General features: G+C 34.6%; 1 protein-coding gene across 1 annotated transcript; it reads right to left on the bottom strand.

The window, feature by feature from the left end:
• Positions 1-9516: 9516 nt before the first annotated feature.
• LOC139866964 (NAC domain-containing protein 100-like) lies at positions 9517-10747 on the bottom strand. The gene is made up of 3 exons (XM_071855268.1): positions 10512-10747; positions 10114-10391; positions 9517-9972 (listed from the first exon to the last, which is right to left on the bottom strand). Exons 1-3 carry the CDS (start codon positions 10687-10689, stop codon positions 9562-9564), a joined length of 867 nt encoding a protein of 288 aa, XP_071711369.1. The 5' UTR covers positions 10690-10747; the 3' UTR covers positions 9517-9561.
• Positions 10748-27367: the final 16620 nt, after the last annotated feature.

The raw sequence follows: 27367 nt of genomic DNA, 5'->3' as shown, positions 1-27367 counted from the left end.
CGAAAGTTTAGATCTCCACAAACCAAAACTGTTAGACCAATAAAAACGCATAAGTGTGGGGAAGATGAAGAAACACTTAATGATGATCCAATCACAAAGAATGCCGTTGATGATACGAAATTAGATGAATCCATTTTTAACAGTTCAACGAAGAAACTTTATAAACGGATTCACGATGCTAAGATTAAAGGAAACTTTAAGTTATATAACCGATTAATATCCAATTTATCGTCAAAAGAAAAGGCAATGTTAGTTAAATTTGTGAAAGTTACGGAGGAAATCAACAAATGGATTGAAGTAAAAGTCAAAGATATACAAGTTGTTGATGATTCAATTGAAAATAATGTTAATCACAATTTCAACTAAGTATAGGGGGTTTATGTATTTCTGTTAGAGTTAGATTGTCTGTTTTCGTGTAGTTCTCGAAAATGGAACTCGAATGGTCATTCCCTAGCAGACCCTAAAGAACTAGTCTTCTCCCCCCATTCTGAATTTTTATTTTTTTTAGGTTTTTACAAAATGAAGACTGCCTGTGAACTAAACCATGGTCTAATGCTACACGCTTTGATCACTAAACGTAATAATGACATACTACCGAGTGAAATAGTATCAGTAATCAGAGAAAGAATGGACGGAGTTAGAAAAGAATCCAGATGCGAAGATAATAAGTTACAATTTGGTAAAGGAAAATCAAAATCCGCAGCGAAAAGAAGAGCACGACACCTAGAAAGATGTCACAAATGCGAAAAATGGTCACATGGAGGTAAATGTTCAAATAATCAAACCTATTCAAATACCGAATTTGTTACTTTATGCAGAGACGGACCGTTCATATGTTTAGAAGAAAAGACACTGAATGCTCGAGGTTACGCCTATGTCGCTATGGAAAACCAATTAAACCGACTATCTTATGAATGGGATAGATCATATAACTAAGAAATCTATTTCACAGGTATGTCTGTACAGTTTTTATTTTTTTTTTTTTTTTTTTTTAACCTTTTGATAATAAACGCTAATTTGTTCGCTATAAAGTATTAAATTGGTATTGAATAAAATTAGGTTTGACGACCGAAATTATTAATATCATTCAAAAAAATTTATTACATCACTGCGCAATTTAACGTTTATTCTTAAGGTATAAATATCTTTAATCAATCAACCCAAAATATTTCAAAAATTTGTCATGAGTTAAATTAGGTCTTGGAACCGAAATTACTTTACCGAAAAGAGGGGCGCATATTTTTGATAATATTTGATTGATTAAAGTGGGATAAAAAGCCAAAAAGATTTTTAATTTTATTTTTACCATGTTTTTAAAATTAATATATAAATCTTAAATTAATATTGTAAACTTTGTAAAAACAATATATTTAAAATTGTAAATATTTGAAAAATTAATATAAGTTTGGTGTGAATTTTTAATTTTTAAAATATGAATTTTTAATTTTATGCATTTCAACTTTTAAGTTTGGTGTGAATTTTTAATATTAATTTTGAATTTTATATTTAAATTGTGTGAATTTAAAAACAAAAATTTACTTTATCTCATTAAGTTAAAAATATGATTTTTAAAATTCGTCGTAAGTTGAAGACTAGGTCGTTGAACCGAAATTGCTTTACCCGAGGGAGGGACGAGAACTTTTATTATCATTATTTTTAATCTTATTGAATTAAAGTATGCCAAAAACATTAAAAAACCCAAAAATCTTAGCTTTTAAAACAATCGCTACAAAAAGACAAATTTTAAAATTTTGTCGAGGGACGGACTAGGACATCGATCCGAAACGACCTCGTCCTAAATAACAAGGGAAACAAAATTTTAAAATTAATTACTTAATTGTTTTAATAAGTTAAAGATTATATAAAAAAAAAAATACCAAACTCCGCGACTCGCGGAGTTTGGAGGTTTAATCCCCGCGACTCGCGGGAGGACCGAAATACAGAAAAAAAAAATATAACTGATCGATTAGCTCAGTCCCAACACACCACAAAGAAAAAAAACTGCGAAAATAAGCTCGAAAAAACCCGAAAAATACACCCCAAAATCACAATTTTTAACCGTTAATCATCAAAGCTTTTACTAAAATCATGTTGAGAAGGATGCTATCAAGGAATTACTCAAGAAAAACGGTAAATTTCTACACCTAAACACCATTTAATCCGAAATTAGTGTTCTTGAGCAATTTTTTCCCCAATTTGATTTTGATGCTTTTTAGTGTAATTATGCTTAAATTGTTTATGTATTATGCTTGTATAACCTAGATTGATGATATTTAACATGATTAGAAGCCTTAAACTTCAAATTTTGAGTAATCTAGGGTTTGTGTTCTTGAGCAAATTTGGGACTTTTTGATATAAACAGGTTATGGCCGATTTTTGTCATGAATTGTTGCTAAATTAAGTAGTGTAGCATGTTTAGGTAGTTAAATGATCCAAACTTTGAGCCTAAACATGATTTTGAGAATTAAAGTGGACTTTTTCAAGTCTAAAATTCATGAACTTGATTTTTGAGAGATAATGCCATTTGAAACTTGTTTAGTTGCTAGTAATGATTATTTTGACATGTTATTTGAGTTGAATGCTTATGAAATTGGCGAACATTTTCGTATATGCTTATTTGAAAAAGTGTAGATTTGATAAAAATGTGAAAATGAGCTTAAGTTTGATATAAATTGATCATGTCATTGTAATTATTTTGATTGATGATTTTGCTGACACTAATGCATATTTGGATGCACAAAAATTGTGTTTGATGTGTTTTGCAGACTGAAAGGGGTGAATCTTCATCCCAAGCTCGCAATGCTCCTGCTGAGAATGCGGAACAACAGGAGGTGGATAACTACTACAAGCAAGATATACCTCATCCAGTCATGACCTTTTCTGATATGCACTTGGAAGATTTGCACCCGAACCTGAGATTTGACAGACTTTGGATAGATTATCCAAAATATCAAAGGGGTTTGCATACTCTTCATTCTAAGGTTGTTGAGGTACCTAGGGTCATAGAATGGGGACCCTTAGAAGCTGTAGAATTGGCCGGGCCAATTAGAGAATTACTTGTACAGAGGTATGGTAATTCTACTTTTAATGACTGGGTATGTTTATTCACCATGCGTAGACCTGTATATAAAGTATGGTGTGAAGAATTGTTGTGTAGTATAGAGTTGAATGATCGGGTAGCTAGTTTAACCGATCGATCTTTTATTAGATTTTTGTTAGGCGGTTCGATGCGCCACATGTCTTTACTAGACATGGCTCAGGCTTTACGTATATATACGCCTGAGGAATTATCATCTGCCGATTGTAGAGGGTTGATACTAAACGGTAGAAAGATAGATGAAAATTTTGATACACACGGTGTGTGGAGTCAAATGACAAGCCATCACCGTTTCAAAGGGGGAAATTACTCTTATTTAGATATAGATAGAGCTGAATTAAGAGTGATTCATAGGTTTTTAGCTAATTCGATTACACAAAGAGGTAAGAACAAGGAAAAGGTATATGAACAGGATTTGTTTTACCATATGTGTATTCGAGACCCACAAAGCGCTGTAAGTATACCTTATTGTGTGGGTTATTATTTATCAGCTATGGTTAGGGGGATGAGACCGCATAGCATAATAGGAGGTGGTATTTTTATTACTTTGATTGCTGAATATCTCGGTGTGGATATAAGTCGGGGGGATTATTAATAGAAGAACCAGAACCCCGCGATACTATATGTTTAAATGTATACCATGGTGCGAAAGTTTTGAAGAGGCGAAATAACGCCGCAGTACAATACCATGGTAGACATCCACAGGTTGAGAGAAACCAACAGCAAGGTAATGTAGGAGGGGGAAATGAGATGCAAGAAATGCAAAGGTTTATAGCTTCACAGGAATACGAAAATGCTAGACAGAGAGCATTTGAAGATTGACAAGTTCATCAAAACCAAATCATAGCTCATTGCCAACATATAGGTAGAAACTATATTCCTACACCAAAACCCATATTCCCTCCCTGGTCTATAGAGATGCAGCCACCGTATCCTACGTATAACCCTGCCGAAGCATTTTATAGCACCTATGGTTATGCTTGGAACCCCTATTGGTACCAGTATCATCCCTAGTCTACTTAGTTTTATTTATTTTGTAATTTGTAATATTGATACATTTAATACTTATGTTAATATTGTAATAGTTTTTATAATTTTCTAACTTTTATTCCTAGATTTTAATAATTTTTGAATGTGGGGTAATATACCAAACTTCATAAATATGTATATATGTTTGCAGTTTATCTTATGTACACAACAGGGTAAACAACGCATTTTCAAAGACTGGCATTAAGTTCAGCAAAAGCAACTAATTTTGACGACAAGATGCAAAATATATATGAAATAACAACGAGACGGAATGAACAAATGATGTGCACCATTTATCATTCAGCAAACAAACGCCAATATGTTTGGAAACTTTGGTAAAATTTAATCATTTTCACATAAATCACCCTCAATAATTTAAATTGTTACTGATTTCTTGCAAATGAGAACATTGCAAGATCTTAAGTGTGGGAAGGGGTTAAATTCTTTCGGATTTTTAAAAATTTTTACTTTATACACTTGGTTATCATTAAAAATACTAGTAAAGCAGTAGTTGTATTAGAATCTAGTGCTCTCTGATAATAAAGAACAGCCCTAGTCTTATATACTGACTACCCAATTCTAGTAAAATTTTTCAAAATTTTCAATTAAATGAACTCAAAATCATGTTTATACATATTTATGAACGATAAAACTAGGTTTTAACACCGAAATTATTGTTACCTCGGAAAGGACATAAATTGAGAAACAAACCAAAATGTTAAAATTCATTTAAAATGGAATAGAGGACGATAAAAATGAAAATAAAAGCCAAGTGTGGGAAAATTTACCAAGTTATCTTAAACATTTATCACATATTTTTGTACAAATAACTGAAAATGCTTTTGCTTTGGACTAAACTAAAAAGTTTTACCTGATTTACTGTAAGAATGATGGATCTACACGATGAATCAATTCCATCATCAAAAGGAAGTAAAGTCTTCCGAAAAAAGAAACGCGCTTCTTGATTTAGGTCAAGAAGTTGTTGTCCAGACCAGCTGTAGGTTGACGAAAAATCTAGAAAAGTCATCACTAAAATCAGCAGGAAATCCACGGACCTCAGCATTAAACAGGGTCGCCAAGTGATCAGATTTATCCTAACCATGAGAAGGATTTATCTCGTACAATGGGGGGCACCATGCAAATTAGCTGGATAAGACTAATGAATCAGATCCCCAGAAAGGATAATCTCCTTAAAAGATCAAAAATCAGCTTTTAAGACTGATATTACTCAATCCTTGAGATTGACCTTAAAGATTGAGAATTACAAACTCATGGAATTCAATGATATCTAAACTCGAGCTTGAACGAGAAAATATTTTGATCAAAATTACAAACCGATTTGTTTTCTGAAAACCCTATTTTCAATGCGTTCATTACCATTGAACGTGAAATCCTAGGAATTCACCTGGAATTCATTAAGTCACCTGAACTAAATCGGGTGTCAACCGTAAGAACGGTGGTTGCATAGTGGTCAAAGACAGGACCTTGTGCCAGACCGAAAAATTATAAGGGTGAGCTTTACTATTGCTCCTACCAAGGATAGTAATTGCGTCCGACACGTTATAGACCATAATTAAAAGCATGTCAGGGGACATTGCCTTAACAGTTGCTTGTTCAACGCTTTCCTTTACAACCGGAAGGTAGTTTACCAAAAGGTAATATACGGGACAAGTAAACTGGACGTGTTGCTTTCCAAATACAAGGTTAGCAAGTGGGTGACACAAAACTATAAGTTTTGAGCTAAAATTTTCAAATCTGAAACCCACCAAACCCACAAAAATATTTTGCAAACACCGGTAAAGGGTTATTCCGGAAAACTTATCTAGGGTAAAAACTAGATTTAATTTTCAAAAGATCAAATGTTTTCATAAAGATCCAATTTCCTTAATGGATCTAAATTTTTATAGTCATGTGGGACTGTAAACCATATCGTTACTACCATTGTTTATACCGCCATATAGAAATCACTGATGTACAAAGTGTGAAGAATAAAGAAGTGATTCTTGTATTTCAAGACGATATTGCTTGAGGACAAGCAACGCTCAAGTGTGGGAATATTTGATAATGCTAAAAACGAACATATATTTCATAGCATTATTCCTCAAGAAAGACAAGCTTTTAGTTGCAATTGTTCTATTTACAAGTGATATTCGTTTAAATAATAAAAGGTGAAGACAAAAGACAGATTCGACGAATTGAAGACGCAAACGACCAAAAAGCTCAAAAGTACAAAAGACAATCAAAGAGGTTCCAATTATTGATAAGAAACGTCTCGAAATTACAAGAGTACAAGATTCAAAACGCAAAGTACAAGATATTAAATTGTACGCAAGGACGTTCGAAAATCCGGAACCGGGACCAGAGTCAACTCTCAACGCTCGACGCAACGGACTAAAAATTACAAGTCAACTATGCACATAAATATAATATAATATTTAAATAATTCTTATAATTATTTAATATATTATATTTATATTTAAAACCGTCGGCAAGAAAGACTCCAAAAGGGACTGAGCTGTAATTTCAATCTCCGCGACTCGCGGAGTTTGAAGGCCAAAATTGCCTCGAGTCGCAGAGCCCCAAAAGTTGAAAATCCCTATAAAAGCAAACGAATTCTGATCGAAAAAAATCACCAAATATCCATCCATCTCTCTATCTATATCGTAAAATATATATATATATATATTTATAATTTATATTTTAATTTTAATTATAATTCTAATAATAAGGGTATGTTAGCGAATGTTGTAAGGGTGTAAGTCGAAATTCTGTCCGTGTAACGCTACGCTATTTTTAATCATTGTAAGTTATGTTCAACCTTTTTATATTAATGTCTCGTAGCTAAGTTATTATTATGCTTATTTAATCCGAAGTAATCATGATGTTGGGCTAATTACTAAAATTGGGTAATTGGGCTTTGTACCATAATTGGGGTTTGGATAAAAGAACGACACTTGTGGAAATTAGACTATGGGCTATTAATGGGTTTTATATTAACTAAACAATACCTTGTTAATTTAATATACAAACTTATAATTCGACGTATTTATATATAACCACATACGCTTAATCGGACACGGATATTTATAAGTACGAATTATTGTTCATTTGACCGGACACGGGGATGGATTAATAGTCAATGGACTCATTAAAACAGGGGTGGATTACATTCAAGGGTAATTGGTGTAATTGTTAACAAAGTAGTAAAACCTTGGTTTACACGCAGTCGATAACCTGGTGTATTCATTAAACAAAGTATTAAAACCTTGTTACAATTCGAATCCCCAATTAGTTGGAATATTTGACTTCGGGAATAAGAATAATTTGACGAAGGCTTTCGCTTTTTATATTTATGACTGATGGACTATTATGGACAAAATCCGTATGGATATATTAAATAATCCAGGACAAAGGACAATTAACCCATGGGCATAAAACTAAAATCAACACGTCAAATATCATGATTACGGAAGTTTAAATAAGCATAATTCTTTTATTTCATATTTAATTTCCTTTATTTTATATTTAATGGCACTTCTAATTATCGCATTTTTATTGTTATTGTATTTAATTGCACTTTTAATTATTGTACTTTTTAATTATCGCAAGTTTATTTTATCGCACTTTTATTATTCGCAATTTCATTATCGTTATTTACTTTACGCTTTAAATTAAGTCTTGTATTTATTATTTTACATTTGGTTTTAACTGCGACTAAAGTTTTAAAATCGACAAACCGGTCATTAAACGGTAAAAACCCCCCTTTATAATAATAATATTACTTATATATATATTTGTATTTTTATAAAAGTAAACTAATATAGCGTTAAGCTTTGTTTAAAAAGATTCCCTGTGGAACGAACCGGACTTACTAAAAACTACACTACTGTACGATTAGGTACACTGCCTATAAGTGTTGTAGCAAGGTTTAGGTATATCCACTCTCTAAATAAATAAATATCTTGTGTAAAATTGTATCGTATTTAATAGTTTTTCCTGCTAAAAATTAATAGTATTTTATATACACATCGCGAAACATCAATATATATATATGAAAAAACATATGATTGCAATAAAAATAGTCATGAACTTCACTCCTATATGTTTTGGGTAGATACCATCCCATCCCATCTAAATATATATATAAAAAAAAAGTAAATTTGTACCCTAGGAAAAATATGCTTCAGGACATGTGTTTTAAATATCTAAATCTATTATATATTAAAAAAATTATAGGGCTTGAGAAAATTACAACTATATATAGTACAAACTTTAATATTTATACTGTATATTTATATTTATTTTATATTTTATTACTAGGTTTTAGAGCTCGTGCGTTGCACGGATGTGTAAAAAGTCGTGCAAAAATCGTAACTGATTATATCATTCATGCATGTAAATAGCGAAAGTAAATAAAACGTTAGAGCTCGTGCATTGCACATGTGAGTAAAATAACCGTGCAAAATTAATTGATTTTTCAAACAATTGTTCTTTTGAGTTTAAGAGCCCGTGTTGTTGACAAATTTTAAATGTTCTTTTGAGTTTAAGAGCCCGTGGCGTTGAAAATTTTTAAATGTAGTTTTGAGTGGTATTAACAACTTAACGTCTACAAGTTTTTTATTCTTACCATTAATATCTTTCCGTTTAAAATTTGTCATAGAATGTATTTCAACACCATTTTTTCTAATATACTCCCTAATATTTACGGAGTAATATTCATTATATATATATACCAAATAACTAACGCTAACGCCGTGTTCTCTCTAGTTTTAAATTTTTGATCTCATAGTTTTATGAGCCCGTGCACGAAAAAATTTATGTTTTAGCCATGTAAATATCGAGTTTTGAGCTCCTTGGTTGCACGAAATTTGAAAATTTATGTGTTCACAATTTAAATATCGAGTTTTGAGCCTATACGTTTTACGACTTTAATGCGTGGAGAAAGTATACATATATGAATGGTAATATAGTGATTTGTCGTAATTAGTAAATGAATATATGAATAGTGAATTTTATTTATAATTCTAATTATTATTATTATTATTATTATTATTATTGTTATTATTATTATTATTATAATAATTATCAATGCATCCTCGGATACGTAATTGTATCCTCTTCAAATAGAAAGAAACGAATAAGCATCCATATATATATATAATTCCTTAAATAACTTTTAACCACAATCAAGAAAAACTTTTTGATTTATATTTTTGATTTATATATATGTATAGATAGATAGATATATATTATATATAAAAGTCCATGATTAATTTCATGGCTTACATGGTATAATCCCGTTTGATTCTATTATATAATTATTTTAAAAGCAGATTCTATCATCAAGCATCAATCTACACTTGAAGAAAACTTGAAACCAATATCTTTGCTACTTTCTACACATTTACTAACTTCACAATCCTTATGCATCTTAATCAATAATTCCATATACAATCATAATCACCTTGACCATCCAAATAATTAACATAATCTTGATCATCCACTAATTCAACCTTCGGGTTTTGCCTAACACTTGAATTGTTATTTGCATCGAGCAACACCCTGAGAATCGACGGGTCTTGCATCCATGTCGTATCCTGATACTGAAAGTCTTCAATGTTTGGAACCTTTGTATAATCATTGTCGATTCTTGAAGCAGTGGAATCCGAGAAGCAGGTCACATGTGATGTTTCTGATCTTGATCTTCCATCAACACTCGAAACCTCCATTAATGGAGGCAGATCAGTTTCATAATTATTTCCATTCTGCAACTTCAATAATCCAGATATTGGAATCTTTTTTCCACCAGAGCTCTTGTGAAATACCCTACTAATCACCCATTCACCCTGTAAAACACATGATTAAAGATAAGAATCTATGATTACTAAAAAAATTAGCACATTTATTCACACACTTTTTTCAACTAATATTACTAAAACAGAGCAAAAACAGAGTATTTAACATGATTTATTGAATTTTTGTCACACCTTTGCGGATTTTGGTAATTTGTTGATCGAAAACTTTCCTTCTAATCGATATTCATGCATAACCCAATCCGTCTTTTCGCCTTTAGGAGCTCTTCCTTTATAAAATACAAGTGTTTTCTTCATTCCAACAAGTGATTTTTCTTTGTAAATATCTTTATCTTTGCCTGTAGCTTTCCAATACCCTGCACTTGTAGCCCTATTCGTTCTCGATCCAGTCGGATACTTTCGATCACGAACACAAAAAAAGAACCATTCTTGCTCCCCAAGTTTCGCCTTCCCTTCAATTCCCAACAAAATAATAATAATAATCCCAATCAATTCAATTTCAATCAAGACATTACATAAAAATCTAAATAGTCAAAAACATATAGAAGCTCCTACTTAGTACTCCTACTTACATGGAAGCTCCCATGGTTCGACTAGATTCAAATCAACTTCACCGATTGCAAGTGCCACGAAATTGGCATCCAAAACTTTAGGATAAAGGTAGTGAGAAATGAGTTCTTCATCGGTTGGATGAAATCTGAAACCAGGAGGGAGGTAAATTTGTTCTTCATGATCAAAACTGTGTTCCATTTTTATAAAACTAGTTGTGTACGAAAAATGATGAAGAAAAAATGTTATGTAAAGGGGGAATAATTTGATTGTTTAATTTATGAATTAAAAAGTGTGTTTGTAAATTGTGTTGAAGAAGTAATGAAATGAGGGGAACAGAAGAACATAAATAGTGGTGTCATGGGAAGGAAAGAAACGTGATTCTTAGACTAGTTTGGTTTATCGACTAAACACTAATTATCAATTATTATTATTATTATTAATTATTAATTATTAATATTATATTATATTATATTATATTATATTATATTAATTATAATAATAAATTATAAATATAAATTCCTATAACATATTACAGTATCATCAATCATACTGTAATAATTAATTAACTACAGTAATAATTCATACTCGTAATAAGTTAATTTCTTACTGGTTAAGGTAAAACCCGTAATATATGCTAGTACAGACTACACAGTGCATACGTAATAAAAGCAAAATTAACATGAAGTATATAAAAAAAAGGTAAAACGAACCCTCTGGCGGCCCCACACCGACCAGTCCCACGACCAACATGTGAGAGGAAAATCGCGTAACCTATGCTTAAAGAGACATGAGGTTGAGATTGAGCCCATGACCAACGTTTTATGTTGCATGTCCCAAAACCACTAGACTACCGTCATTGGACACGTGAAGTATATAAAACTGAAATAGGAGCTGATAATTTTACTTGTTTTTTTATTCATCCACTATAAAATAGTACATAGTATTTTTTTTTTTTCAGAATTATCCTCCAACATAAATTAATAAGTAAATTGTGTAATAATCATTTAAGAATAATATATTAATATTAGGTGGATCTAGTAAAAAGAGAAGTGAAAATATCAATGCATAATTGAAATGGGTGGAGCAGTGTTCTTTAATTTTTTTTTTTTTTAATAAAATTAAGGATTACTATTAAAATTAAAGAAATCTCCATCAATAGATAAAACATTCCCAAACCGATATATAGGGGTGTAAATGAGCCGAGTTACTCGTGAACTACTCGAGTTCGACTCGTGAAAAACTTGATTCGAGCTGAGCCTAAACTAGCTCGAGCTCGAGATTTAGATACCGAGCTCGTTTAAGCTCGCGAGCCTAAACGAGCTTTCTCATATATATATATATATATATATATATATATATATATATATATATATATATATATATATATATATATGGGCAGGATCAATGGGGAAGTAAACAATCGGAGGGAAGCGGGGGGAAGAAATTTTTTTTTTTTCGTTTTTTTTGAAATTTTTTTTTCCGGCATCAAGATCACACGAAAATATTAACATTTAGAAGAGACACTTCGTGATGAATGTTATTATTTAGGCGGGAAAACGATCGACAAAAATAACATTCAAGATAATATTGTTCGTGAAGAATATGAAGGTTTTTTTTTCATGTTTTGTGAAGTAAAATTTTGCCCGATTTAGAGTTTAGGGTTTAGGGTTTGGTGTTTTGGGTTTATTCCATAAACCCAAAACACCAAACCCTAAACCCTAAACCCTAAACTCTAAACCGTTCGTGTTAAAAACTCAATCTAAATCCTAAATCTAAACCCTAAATCTAAACCCTAAACCCTAAATTTCTAAACCATAATTTCTAAACCCTATAAACCCTAATATCTAAACCCTAATATCTAAACCCCAATAGCAAAAACTTCAAAATACACTCGAAAAACACGATAATTGTTATATATATTACTTCTTCGAGCGTTTTTCCGCCAAAATAAAAACATTTATCACAAAGTGTCTCTACTAAATGTTCATATTTTCATCTCATCTATAATGTTCGTGAACAAAGTTTTTTCAAAAAACGAAAAAAAAAAGTTTTTGCTTCCCCCCGCTTCCCTCCGAATGGTTACTTCCCTCTTGATCCTACCACTATATATATATATATATATATATATATATATATATATATATATATATATATATATATATATATATATATATATATATATATATATATATATATATATATATATATATATATATATATATATATATATACATTAATTATTCTAGTTACAGATATTATTTACAGAATTTATTTACCCCAATGTCCAAGGCCAATAGACATTCAAGCCTGTTACATTTTCCAAGATGACTAATCGATTACCCTTTTAAATTTATTTCATCTCCTATTCTTGATTCATTTTATCAATCTTCTCATGTATGTTTCGTCAATTACCTCCCACTCCGTCACCTACTTATCTCAAATAATAGAACTTCACACTTCAACAAGAAATCACTTAAACAATTAAACCGCAAGAATCAGTCAACTACTTCTTCATACTTATGCTTCATATTCATAGCTTTAGTTGTAGAGTAGTATATTTTTATGTTGTTATAATTAATAGTATGTTATTGTTATTGTTTTGTTTTATTTTTCTTTAACGGTTGTTGTTATGTTATTGTTATTGTTATTGTTATTGTTAATGTTAATCAATATTGTTAATTGAAGTTGTAATGTGTTTCAGCAGTTGGTGGTCTGGCTCTTTTAGGGGAGGTTAGAAGTTCGACCCCCGTTGGTTACATATTTAAAACACAATTTCTTCTCTGCCATGAAGTATCAATCCATGACACCTTTCCCATATCGTTTGGGGGGAAAAGGGGAGGGGGGTTTTACTTAACCGTGCCCTTGAATCGGTTTCAAGGTTTCCTCCCGGGCAGCGGTAGGGGCGGAGTTTTATAGCTGCATCGGCTAGTCGAAACAGGAGATGATCGCAACGGGTGGTTTAGTCCCTCTCGAGTGATCCCTTTCGCAATCAATATTGTTAATTGTTAATGTTATTGTATTAACTTATCACGATTTTAACGTTGAAGTCATACACACGTTGAAGTCATACACGAGAATATATAGCAGTTATCTTTAGGTCAGTTGTTGACTTATTGATCGGAATCCAAACCACATGTTTAGATCTTGTTTAGAGATGGTTGTTTTAAGTTTGCATGAATTGTGTTGGCTTATATGCATACATTGATTGTATTACAAATTTTACATCTCAATTTTGTAATCATACTCTAGCAAGGCAAGGTAAAAACTAATGATACTTTGAGTTATAAACTTTTAATCAATTATGTTTTAGTGTGTGTTTGGCGCAGGAGCTTATGGAAGCTTATTAGAGCTTATAGGAGCTTGAGCTTATGATTTTAATAAGTTTCAAATAATAAGTTTTGTTTGGTAGACATAAAAAGTAGAGCTTATGAAAAATAAGGTACTTCTAGTAGCTTATGAAAAAAGTAGAGCTTATGAATTGAAAAATAAGTTTCAGCTAGTTTACCGAACACTTATAGAAAATAATAAGCTCCAGCTATCAGCCTCAAAAATAAGCTCCAGCTCTAGTTTATAAGCTCCAGCTCCGGCTACAAGCTCCGGCTAGTTTCATCCAAACACACCCTTAATCTGAAATGATGAAATAATGAAATCCTGTGAACTAACTTGCTCACGATCTTACCCCCAAAACGAGCTCTAGCTTTTTGTTCACGAGCTCGAATTTTAGTTTAACGAGCCGAGCTTAATTTGTGCTAAGACCCATTAAATGTTTTCTAGAAATAACGAGCCAAGCTCGAGCTTTAAACATGTATCACGAGCCGAGCTCGGGTCAAATATTTAAAGCTCGAACCGAGCCGAGCTCTAGCACGAGCTTTCTGAAAATTAAACGAACCGAGCTCAAACACCCTGAAGCTCGAGCTCGGCTCGGCTCGGCTCGTTTACAGCCCTACCGATATACATGATCAACAAGGAAGGAGCTTGAAATAAGTGAACCAAACTAAACCAACTTAAATACTAGCTAACTCACACCGAGCCCAACATTACTGTAGACCAAACACCAAAAATCAATCCAACCATAACAAACAATGTAAGGGTGCAAACCAAAGTCCTACATCGGTCATGAGAAAAAACAAATATATGCATATAAGTCTAAGGGAAACTCACTCTACTACCAATTGATTTTAGAGAAAAGTGAGATTCTTAGACATATATTGCAGGACATGTTGTTGGGCTATACGATCCTAGCAACAACCAATACATGAAAAAAAAAACAAGAGCAACAACATAACAAACGAGTCAACCGGCTTGAGAAGGACGTTTTAGGTTTCTTTCTTTCGGTGGGAAGTCATCCCGTCAACTTTGTCATATGTACTCCTTTAACTTTCTTAGATTTAAAATTGTACGTAATAACACTGGCCGAAATTCCGTTGATTAATCGACCCGAACCCGAACCGTTATCTTTCTTCGACTTTAATTTACCAATTTGTCACATCAACAGAATGCGAATTACAAGGAATGGAACAAATGGATTGTGTGACTTCCACTTGTCGTACATCGCACAATGATTTGAACATCTGATGCCACCACCCTAATGACCGGAACATCAACATACTATTTATCATGACACGAGCTCCATTCAAAATAATCGACGAAGTATCAAGATCGTCAACGTCAAAACTACCAAATTTCGTACCCGAACTAAAAGCTTCTTCATCTACCTGCACATCCACACGATCATCCACATCGACTTCAATTCCAACATCTTGCACTATGATATACTCCTAGACGACCAGAGCTTCTTGCACTTTTTCAACTTGTTGCTTGTAAAACGGGTGACCCGACATAACTATGTAACACTCACTGGTTTCAAAACTAGGGTTACTGCGCAATGCGCAATGTTTCTGCGCACCGCACAACATAACTGGGCAGAAGGAGGGTTGTTTTGCAAATTATTCTAGATAAAGTATTGATGTGAAATTTTTCATGGGACATGTTTTAGTCTCAATTCAATTTTGGAAACTCAATTTTCCAGCTTTCAAGAGTTTTGAGGTTTAGAGCTTTTAGAGTAAGAAAGTCCTAGTGAGAGAAAGCTCATTTGATAAAGAAGAAGGTGATTCCAACCATTTTGAGAGCTCAACTTGTTCGTTTTAGTTCTAGAGTCCATTTTTTTGCTAAGGTAAAACCCTAATTCGAATTTTTAAAGTTTGAATTTGTTTAAGGGTTAGGGTTTGGGTTGCTGATGGGTTATATGTAGCGACCCCGACAAATCGTCAAATGACGGCGTCATCTACGTATGGTCCCATTACATGGTCGTAAGTCTTTATAACAAAGTTTGACCGAAAAGTATGTCGCATTCATTTCATAAATAAGGGTGTTTCAAAGTTTACAAAAGTAGTTTCCATAACAAGTACATAACAATGTTTAAAGTTTGTATGAAACACGTGCGACACGATTAAAAGTAGTCAAAAAGACGCTCCACGTATGCAAGTATACTCGACATCCAATGCAAGTATCAAAAAGTATGAGCGGAAGCATATATCACCTAAGTTCAAGGACCTGAGAAAAACATAGAGAATCTGTCAACGAAAACGTTGGTGAAATCATAGGTTTAAATAAGTAAGTGAGTAAAAGTAAATTGAACCACACGATTTGCAACATCGATAAAGTCATAGTACATTCTAAAAGTTAATATTCACGAGCACTCAATTATCAAAGCTTAACATTCCGTCCGTTGAACCCCGTAATAATAGTGTTAGAACATACACTGTTTCCCGAAAATATATTTCACCCGTAGACGGTAGCGAACCGTCCGAAGTGAGGGTTTGTCAAACCCATATGGCCATATAACATAAGTTCTCGCTTACACCATCTGATGTAACTAATGATAATCGAATTGAGGATTTGTGTTCAAACTCGTATGTAGAATGTTTGTTTTTCCTGTACTTGTGTTCACGTAGTTTAAAAGAACGTTTATGTTTTCTCATCCCAAAAGTAAGTTCAAAAAGAGTAAAAGTGGGACTATGATCTCACCTTGTATGCACGAACCAAAAAGTACTTCGACAAGTAACGTGTGCAAAGAACAATGCTAGTCTTGACCTAAACAAATAGGTTGCATCAATAACGATAGTCACGAAGGGTCAAAGATGTTCTATTAGTCCTATGGCTCAATACGACTCGATTATGTAGCATGTGCAATCAAATTGTCAAGTTTCATGCAAGGTACAAGTATATAAACAAGTTAGGAGGGTTGCATAATCATTTGGTTAAGTTTGACAAAAGTCAAACTTTGGTCGGTCAAAGTCAACAAAAAGTCAACACGTTCGGGTCGGGTCTCGGACAAATTTTCTATGCTAGTTATTCATATATAAGCATTTTAAAACAAGTTACATGTAAATTGGAGGTCTAGAACATGCCAAACATTTTTCGTCAAAAGGTCAAGCAAACAGCCAGTTTTAGGCAAACGGGACGGCGTCCCATATAGCTGGACGGCGTCCAGGTTTTAAGGGTGGGACGGCGTCCTGAGAAGCTAGACGGCGTCCAGGTTCAAAAGGTGGGACGGCGTCCCCAGTATCTGGACGGCGTCCAAGGGGGTTTCCAGGCCCTACTTGCTGTATTTCCTAAGTGCACGAATCAAAACACAAACCAACACATTTCATGACCCGCAAACAATCAAGATATGTATCTTATATCATCGGAAAGGTAATTTGACAAGGAACATAACTAAGTACTTTTCATTAATCAAAATTCCACTTACAACTACCAAAAACCGTCATCAATGTTCCTCATTCAATGCATACAAGTCACAAATGCCATTTAATGATTCGGTAACCAAATTACATGAACAATATGCCGTTTCGAAGGTAATTAAGCATACAACACAACCTAACACTTACAACTAACATTCCATGTCATTCAAATCATTAAAAGTCCATTTTAAGTTCATGAAACCTTAACCTAAATTCACCAAATTTCATAATCAAGTTTAGGAGGTTTCATTAATCAAACTATACATCATAATGAAGCTAGTAACACTAGAAACACAATTAAAAAATGAACTCTTAGCATCAAACAACATATGAACACTCAAATTTCAAGATTAAGCATGTCATCTTTCAATATGAACTAGTTACATCAAAATATCAAAAACGAGCATACAAATCACATAAACAAACTAGACTCGAGCCATAGACACTAATTAACAACCTTATAACTTAAAAATCTCAAGAACACAAGAATTAGTGATTTTAGAAAGTTACCCAAAATTGATGAAATCGGTATGGAAACGAAGAGGAGATCACGAGGAGTTCAAATATGCAATTTGTTTTGATCGAATCCTTCTTGAACGAATTTGGATGATGATTGAAGGTTTGAGGGTTTTGAGAGAAAAGGTGAAGTAGTAAAATGAAAGAGATGAATGAATGGATGAGAATAAGGGTTGACTCTTTGACCTAGTCAAATGTTTCAACCTTTGGCAAGTTTGGTCCCTCAACTTTAAACCGGGTGCGGGAATTACCTAAACGAGATAATTCAACGCATATTAACGGGATGTGTTATAAACATATAACGGAACTTAAATAGTTAAACGGAAAAGTAAACGGAAAAAGGCGGGATGTTACATTACCTACACCTTAAAAGAAATTTCGTCCCGAAATTTAGGTAGGCGTAGTAGTCGTTGTTTCTTCCTCGGAATCTGACGTTTCCGGGACCAGGAATAGATGAGGGTGTTTCTTTCGCATTTGATCTTCTCTTTCCCAAGTAAACTCGGGTCCCCTTTTGGCGTTCCATCGGACCTTAACAATCGGGATCCGGCTTTGTTTTAATTCCTTCTCGACGTAGTCCACAATTTCAACCGGTTCCTCCACAAAATGGAGTTTGTCATTAATAGTAAGTTCCTCGAGAGGGATGACGATATCGGGCTCGGCGAGACACTTCTTCAAGTTAGATACATGAAAAGTAGGATGGACGGAGCTTAGTTGAGGCGGAAGGTTTAAACGATAAGCAACGGTTCCGATACGCTCTAAGATTTCGAAAGGACCAACGTACCGCGGATTTAGTTTCCCACGTTTCCCAAAACGGATGACACCTTTCCAAGGTGCGACTTTTAACATGACGCGGTCACCGACTTGAAATTCGAGGTCTTTGCGTCTTTTGTCGGTATAGCATTTTTGACGACTCCGGGCCGTCCGAAGCCTATCTCGGATTTGAAGAATCTTTTCGGTCGTTTCGTGAATGAGTTTGGGCCCAGAAATTTGCACGTCACCCACTTCGGCCCAACAAAGAGGAGAACGACATTTTCGACCATATAACGCTTCAAAAGGTGCGGCCTTAATACTCGCGTGATAACTATTGTTGTAAGAGAATTCGGCGAGAGGTAAGTGATTGTCCCAAGCTTTTCCAAAATCAACAACGCAGGCTCGTAACATATCCTCTAAGGTTTGTATTGTACGTTCACTTTGCCCATCGGTTTGGGGATGATATGCGGTGCTCATGTCCAAACGCGTTCCCAACGCTTCTTGTAACGTACGCCAAAATCTAGAAATGAAACGACCATCTCGGTCGGAGATAATCGATAACGGTACTCCGTGTCGGGCTACAATCTCTTTAATGTAAAGTCGTGCAAGTTTCTCCATTTTGTCGGTTTCTTTCATGGCGAGAAAGTGCGCGGATTTGGTGAGACGGTCAACAATGACCCAAATTGTATCATAACCGCCCGACGTTTTCGGTAGTTTGGTGATAAAATCCATCGTGATCCTTTCCCACTTCCATTGCGGGATCTCGGGTTGTTGAAGTAACCCGGACGGTCTTTGGTGTTCGGCTTTGACTTTAGCGCAAGTCAAACAATTGGCGACGTATCTAGCAACCTCCTTTTTGATGTTCGGCCACCAATATTGTTCTTTAAGGTCATGGTACATCTTATTGGCGCCGGGATGAATCGAGTATCGCGATTTGTGGGTTTCGTCTAGGATGAGGTTTCGTAGATCGCCATATCTAGGCACCCAAATTTTTCCGGCGTAATATCGAAGTCCGGTCTCCTTAACTTCGAATCGGGAGACGAGAATGTTTAAAAGTTCGCTTGCGATGTTGTTGTCCTTAAGAGCTTCATCTTGGGCTACCCGAATTTGGCTATTAAGGTTGGAGTGGATGGTGATATTCAAAGCTCGGACACGGAGAGGCACCGCTCTTTCCTTTCGACTTAAGGCATCGGCCACTACATTTGCCTTCCCGGGGTGGTAACGAAGCTCGCAATTATAATCGTTCAAGGTCTCAATCCACCTTCGTTGTCTCATGTTTAGTTGCTTTTGATCGAAGATATGTTGGAGACTTTTGTGATCGGTAAAGATAGTACTCTTGGTACCAAGAAGATGATGTAACGACCCGCACTTTTTCGATCATACTATACTTATAAGATTAATATTTACATAAATTAAACCTTGCCAACATGATAAGCAATCCAAATTGTCGAGACTTATATTTCCGAAAAGAGTTTTACACAACGTTTGACCGTCTAGTTTGACCGATGATATCACGAACTATACAATATATGATAATTATACGTTTGTGTATATAAATGTATATATACATATTTAACATGATTAATAAATGTTTTAATATCTCATTTTGTATTAATAACAACAAGTTATATGTGTATTTTGAAACTACTAACTTAAGTTTTCAAAACGATAACTATACGTAACGTTATTTGACATAAATACTTAAGACATATAATGTTTATACATATATTGTATAAGTAATGTATTTAATCACTTTTAAAGACTTAAATACATAAAACCATATAAGTGTATTCACAAAAGATAGCTATATTTGAATCCTCATTCCATTTTTCACAAAATTTCTATACGTATACCTAGAGTATTTGTACTCGTATCATACCTAGCTTCTAGATGTATTTACTATTGGTATATACCAATAGGAAATACCAATGATCAGCCATGAATGATTAAGGGACATGATAACAACTTGTGGGAACCATCTTTAGTCATTTATCAAGACTTATTTGTAACAAAACAAAGTTATACATATCATGTATCTATATATCACGTTTTTATATGTGTATATATATACATGCTCATTTCCATTTTCTTCACTAGATCACTAACTCTAAAACACACACACTTATGAGCCTTAAACCCCTTAATCATCTCAGCTCACATCTATGAAAATCTAGCTTCAAAAACCATACTAAAACACCATAAGAAAACCATACAAAAACACTTCAAGAAAACCCTCCAAGAACACCAACTTACTTCCAATCTTTCATCCACTTCTATCACCCTTTTGATTCTAGCTTCTTACTTCTCTCTTACAGCAACTTCATCCAAGGAACTTGAGGTAGAATCTATGTTCATAACCTTATTCGATTCATATATATATAGCTATCTTATTTTGTGATACAAAAGTTTAACAACAAGAACATAGTTTGAATGTTTTCAAACTTGTTTGCAAACTAAATAGATCCTTCTAACTTAACTTTTAAAATACTTCAAGACCTGTAATATAACTTATGTATATGCTAATTTAACAAGGTAAAACTTGGTTTTTCAAAGTATAAGTATTTTTAGAAAAATGGTCATTAAATGATTTTGTTGTAACAAAAATGTTTAACTTCATATGTTTCACTAATGTTTCACTTATGCCGTATGATTTTGAATACAAACCAAGGTATTTACAGTTCATAGTCTTAAAGAAGAACTCGATCCAAGAAGATGGCAATTTGAATCAACGAAAACGGATTTGTAACGAAGAAACTATGACCGAAACAAAATTGGTTATCCTAGATCATTTCAACTACGGGATCAATTGGAAAAAAATGATATAAATCACATACTTCTAAGATAACATGATATTTTATATATATGTACTCATAATTCAATTTCATATGGTTCAGGATCACCCGTAAACAACACGAGAAGATTAATCATAAGATCCCATGATTGTACGCAACACGTCATTTGACAACACCGGTACTTTATGTACGCAACACGTCATTTGACAACACCGGTACCATGGGTCAAGATTAATCTCGACCAACACATATACGATGGGGTTTTATTGATTTCGTTGGGGGTTTTATTTATTTCATTGCGGGTATATTAAACATCTAAAAATGAACCATTAAAATTGAATTACTAACATCGGACTGCTAACTACGGACTAAGGAATTATTCAAAGTATTAAAAGTATAATATGTATATATTTATAACGTTTGTTTAAAAATGAAAACATATTGATATATTATATATGGATAGGTTCGTGATATCAACCGGAAGACCGAGTCAAATTATTTATATCATCAAGACAAGAGTGAGTATATAGTCCCACTTTTAAACTCTAAATATTTCGGGATGAGAATACATGTATTTTATGTTTTACATTATGGACACAAGTAACTGAAAAATATATTCTACGTTGAGTTGTACCACTGGCATACTTCCCTGTAGCTTGGTAACTAATATTTACAGCGGTATTGTAAACGCGAATCCTGTTGATAGATCTATCGGGCCTGACAACCCCAACCGGACTGGACGACCAGTATTCAACGGTTGCACAGTACTTCGTTTTGTGACTACACTTGGTACGGTGTAGTAAGATTTCATATTAAAGGGAATATGCGACGTGAAAATGTTAAGTATGGTTACCAAGTGCTCAACCACTTAGAATACTTTTATTAAACTGTTTATATACGAAATCTTGTGGTCTATATATATATTGCTGCCGGCATTAAACCTATATCTCACCAACTTTATGTTGACCTTTTAAAAACATGTCTATTCTCAGGTGATTTCTAAAGCTTCCGCTGCATCATGTTGGATCTAACCAGGATCTTGCGTACGCATGTTTGTGTCAAAAATAAAACTGCATATCCGAGATGTTGTATTGTAAAATATGCTAGAAACCGTGTTGTTGTCATCATTTGTAAAGTTTGTAAGTCGAAGATTATCGCTAAACGATAATCTTCTTTTTATTGTCTTAAGCTTGTAACAAAAATAATGGTTATGGTTTGTAATGTATAATATATGCAGTTTTCTTTCAAAAATGTCTCATATAGAGGTCAATACCTCGCAATGAAATCATACGTTATCTAACGCGTTCTTATGGTTAAGGACGGGTTATGACATGTGGTATCAGAGCGTTGGTCTTAGCGAACCAGGTTTGCATTAGTGTGTCTAACCGAGAAGTCGTTAGGATACATTAGTAAAGTCTGGACTTTGACCGGGTCTGATTTTAAAAAAAAAACCATTGCTTATCACTGTTGGTTAAAATTTATGTGTAAATATTATGTAAGTACTAATGGGTTAGTTGTTGTGTGATAGATGTCGGGCTCGAAACTTATTATCACATTCAGCGACTCCGAATCAGAACCTTCAGATTGTGTTTCAGTCATTAACATATCCGATGACGAAAGTGGTATTTTTGGGGAAGACTCACAATTTCCGGATGAACCAACTATAGAAATATCGGAAAGTGAACCCGAGGAGGAAAGTGAACCCGAGGAGGAAAGTGAACCCGAGGAAGAAATACAGGAAATTACAAAAGTCGAGTTCGAACTAGCAAAGAAACGAAAGGCTAATGAATTAGAAAATCCAAATCCCGAGTTTAATGAGAATGATGTGGCACCAATTCCACTCAACACTACCACCCCTATCCCCGCTATTCCTATTAGTGCTATCCCCGCATCTAGTTCTTCGGCACCTCAGCCAAAACGTAGGGAGACAGCTAGGATTCGCGTTGGGGGATTCCCTGGACATAAATGTTTTGGGAAATAGACCAAATGATGCGCTACCGTATTAAACCATGGAATCACATAATGTTTTGTATAATATTATTAGTGTGGTTTGTTTAAAGTTTGATGTAAGCATATGTAAAATAGCGAAGTGTGAAATGCAATAATTTTCCATGGTTAAGTATTATTTAGATTGTAGTAATTGGTTCTGTACTAAGCTATTAAGTATGAACATTAACGGGTAGGTACTACCCTAGATATAATTATAAAACGCTAATAAGAAGAAAAGGCTTTTATAATAATACCTGGTTCATATTATTAACAAGCTATAATGTACTATAAATACACACTACATCTATAATAATCCATGTGAATAATTATTTTCTTTCATTAGGAAATGGCGCGATTGAATCGAATGACGGAACAAGAAGTCGAGGACTTCATCAACCAGCGAGTGAACGATAGAATGCTATGGGTCGAAGCTGCAAGAGCTGCTGCAGTTAACCCAACTCCTCGTGTAGGATGCTCCTACAAGACGTTTCAAGCTTGCAAGCCATCATCATTCAGTGGAACGGAAGGACCGATCGGTTTAACCCGATGGATAGAAAAGATGGAGACGGTGTTTAAAATCAGTGGTTGTGATGAAAAAGACATGACCAAGTTTGCATCGTGCACTTTACAAGATAGTGCACTCACATGGTGAAAGAATTATGTGAAGGCGGTAGGAGGAGATGTAGCTTATGATACTCCATGGGAAGAATTCAAAGCAATGATAATCACCGAGTATTGTCCAAGGAATGAGGTTATTAAGTTAGAAGATGAGTTACGAAGTTTGAAGGTGGTTGGTACTGAAATCACCAACTACAATCAGCGATTCATGGAATTGGTTTTACTATGTCCTGAATTGGTTCCAACCGAAGCACGGAAGATTGAAATGTACAAAGGTGGTTTGCCCAAAAAGGTCAAGGCAAACGTTACAGCATCGAAACCTAAAACAATTCATGAAGCTATAACCATGGCGAACGAGCTAATGGATCAGGTCATTTTGGACAAGAAAGCATTCAATACTGAGGTGAAGGTATTGGGGAACAAGAAAAAGTGGAATGGAGGTTATGATCGAGGTAACCAACAACAACCTTATAAGAAACAAGAAACCACGAAAGGTGCGGGTAGCGGTTCAGGCTTTGGTTACAAAGGACAAAGTCCTTTATGCAACCGTTGTCACAAACATCATTTTGGTTACTGTAGTGTGTTGTGCACTAAATGCAATAGACAGGGACATCTTGCTGAAGATTGTAAGGCTCTCGTTACAAATGCAAATGGTAACAAGACTCCTGCCACCAACGCAAATAGAACTGCTTTGGCTAACATTACTTGTTTTGGGTGTGGAAAACAAGGTCACTATAAGAGCCAGTGCCCGAATCAGAATGGCGGACCTGCACGTGGAAGAGCGTTTGTTATTAATGCTAGAGAGGCACGAGAAGACCCGGAGCTTGTTACGGGTACGTTTACCATTAATAACTTATCAGCATCTATTTTATTTGATACTGGCGCCGATAGAAGTTACGTGTGTATAAATTTTTACACTAAATTGAATTGTTCATCATTACCTCTAGATGCTAAGTACTTGATTGAGTTAGCTAATGGTAAGCTAATTAAAGCCGATAAAATTTGTCGTGACTGTGAAATAAATCTAGCCGGAGAAACGTTTAAAATCGACTTAATACCCGTAGAATTAGGAGGTTTTGATGTAATAGTCGGCATGGACTGGATGTCCAAAATAGGAGCGGAAGTTGTTTGTGCTAAGAAGGCAATTCGTATTCCTGGTAAGGATAAAATACCGGTGATGATTTATGGAGAGAAGGGTAATTCAAAGCTAAAACTCATTAGCTGTTTGAAAGCCAAGAAGTGTTTAAAAAAGGGATGTTACGCTATTTTAGCACATGTTAATAAAGTCGAAAAGAAAGAAAAGTGCATCAACGATGTGCCTGTGGCAAGAGATTTTCCTGAAGTTTTTCCGGAAGAATTGCCGGGATTACCTCCATTTAGATCGGTAGAATTTCAAATAGATTTAGTACCAGGAGCTGCACCAGTGGCTCGTGCGCCATATAGACTTGCACCGTCCGAATTAAAAGAACTTCAAAGTCAGTTAAAAGAATTATTGGACCGTGGATTCATACGACCAAGTACATCACCGTGGGGAGCTCCAATTTTGTTTGTTAAGAAGAAAGATGGATCTTTTAGGATGTGTATAGACTATCGTGAATTAAATAAGTTAACTATCAAGAATCGGTATCCACTACCGAGAATTGATGACTTATTTGATCAATTGCAAGGATCATGTGTTTATTCAAAAATCGACTTAAGATCGGGCTATCATCAACTACGCGTCAAAGAAGAGGACATTCCGAAAACTGCTTTTCGGACACGTTATGGTCATTACGAATTTTTGGTTATGCCGTTTGGATTGACGAATGCGCCAGCTGTATTCATGGACCTCATGAATCGAGTTTGTAGTCCGTATTTAGATAAGTTTGTTATCGTTTTCATTGATGATATTCTTATCTATTCCAAGAGTGAGCAAGAGCATGAAGAGCATTTAAGGTTGATACTGGAGTTGTTGAGAAAAGAACAACTTTATGCTAAATTTTCTAAGTGTGCTTTCTGGTTGAAAGAAGTGCAATTTCTTGGTCACGTTGTTAATAGCGAAGGAATTCAGGTTGATCCAGCAAAAACTGAAGCTATTGAAAAATGGGAGACTCCTAAGACACCAACGCAGATACGCCAATTTTTGGGTTTAGCCGGTTATTATAGAAGGTTTATTCAAGATTTTTCCCGAATAGCTAAGCCGTTGACAGCATTAACGCAAAAAGGGAAGAAATATGAATGGACCTCGGAGCAGGAGAACGCATTTCAAATACTGAAAAAGAAGTTAACTACGGCGCCTATTTTATCGTTACCAGAAGGGAACGATGATTTTGAAATATATTGTGACGCTTCGCGACAAGGTTTTGGTTGTGTTCTTATGCAACGAAAGAAAGTAATTGCATTTGCATCCCGACAATTGAAGATTCACGAGCGGAATTATACGACGCATGATCTAGAATTGGGAGCAGTCGTGTTTGCATTGAAGATGTGGAGACACTACTTGTATGGGGTTAAATTCACTGTGTTTACTGATCATAAAAGCCTTCAACATATTTTCGATCAAAAACAATTGAACATGAGGCAACGTAGGTGGGTCGAGTTAATAAACGACTATGATTGTGAAATTCGTTATCATCCCGGGAAGGCGAATGTGGTGGCTGATGCTTTAAGCAGAAAAGAACGAGAACCAATTCGAGTACGAGCGATGAACATAAAAATTCGCATGAATCTCAACTCACAAATCAAAGAAGTTCAACGAGAAGCACTTACTAAAGAAAATATAGCAAATGAAATAATGAAGAAGTATGCGAAGCAACTCGTTATGCGGGAAGATGGAATTCGATATTTTGCAAATCGTATTTGGGTACCGAAGTTGGGTGGATTAAGGAAGTTGATATTGAACGAGGCACATAAGACAAGATATTCGATACATCCTGGAGTTGGAAAGATGTACCAAGATCTTAAGACGCATTATTGGTGGCCTAATTTGAAGACAGACGTTGCAACATATGTTGGCGAATGTTTAACTTGTTCCAAAGTCAAGGCAGAACACCAGAAGCCGTCAGGGTTACTTCAACAACCAGAAATCCCAGAATGGAAATGGGACGGTATTACCATGGATTTCATCACGAAGTTACCAAAGACTGCCTGGGGATACGACACTATTTGGGTAATTGTTGATCGTCTTACCAAATCTGCACATTTCTTGCCTATAAAGGAAACGGATAGAATGGAGAAACTATTACGATTGTATATAAAAGAAGTTGTTTCAAGGCATGGAATACCTATTTCCATTATATCCGATCGTGATAGTAGATTTACCTCAAAGTTCTGGCAATCACTACAGGAGGCACTAGGAACTCGTTTGGATATGAGTACCGCATATCATCCGCAGACCGACGGGCAGAGTGAGAGAACAATTCAGACTCTTGAAGACATGCTCAGGGCATGTGTGATCGATTTTGGAAACGGATGGGATAAATATCTACC

The sequence above is a fragment of the Rutidosis leptorrhynchoides genome, chromosome 9, assembly GCF_046630445.1.
Source record: "Rutidosis leptorrhynchoides isolate AG116_Rl617_1_P2 chromosome 9, CSIRO_AGI_Rlap_v1, whole genome shotgun sequence".
NCBI classification, from domain to species: Eukaryota; Viridiplantae; Streptophyta; class Magnoliopsida; order Asterales; family Asteraceae; genus Rutidosis; species Rutidosis leptorrhynchoides.
This window is presented reverse-complemented; position numbering and strand designations above follow the sequence as displayed.

Excerpts from the sequence above, each read along its gene's own strand:
- LOC139866964 (XM_071855268.1), bottom strand. The coding sequence starts at position 10,689 with ATGGAACACAGTTTTGATCATGAAGAACAAATTTACCTCCCTCCTGGT. Across the intron at positions 10,392-10,511 it reads CGAACCATGGGAGCTTCCAT|GGAAGGCGAAACTTGGGGAG; the intron begins GTAAGTAGGAGT and ends TGGGAATTGAAG. Across the intron at positions 9,973-10,113 it reads AATTACCAAAATCCGCAAAG|GGTGAATGGGTGATTAGTAG; the intron begins GTGTGACAAAAA and ends TGTGTTTTACAG.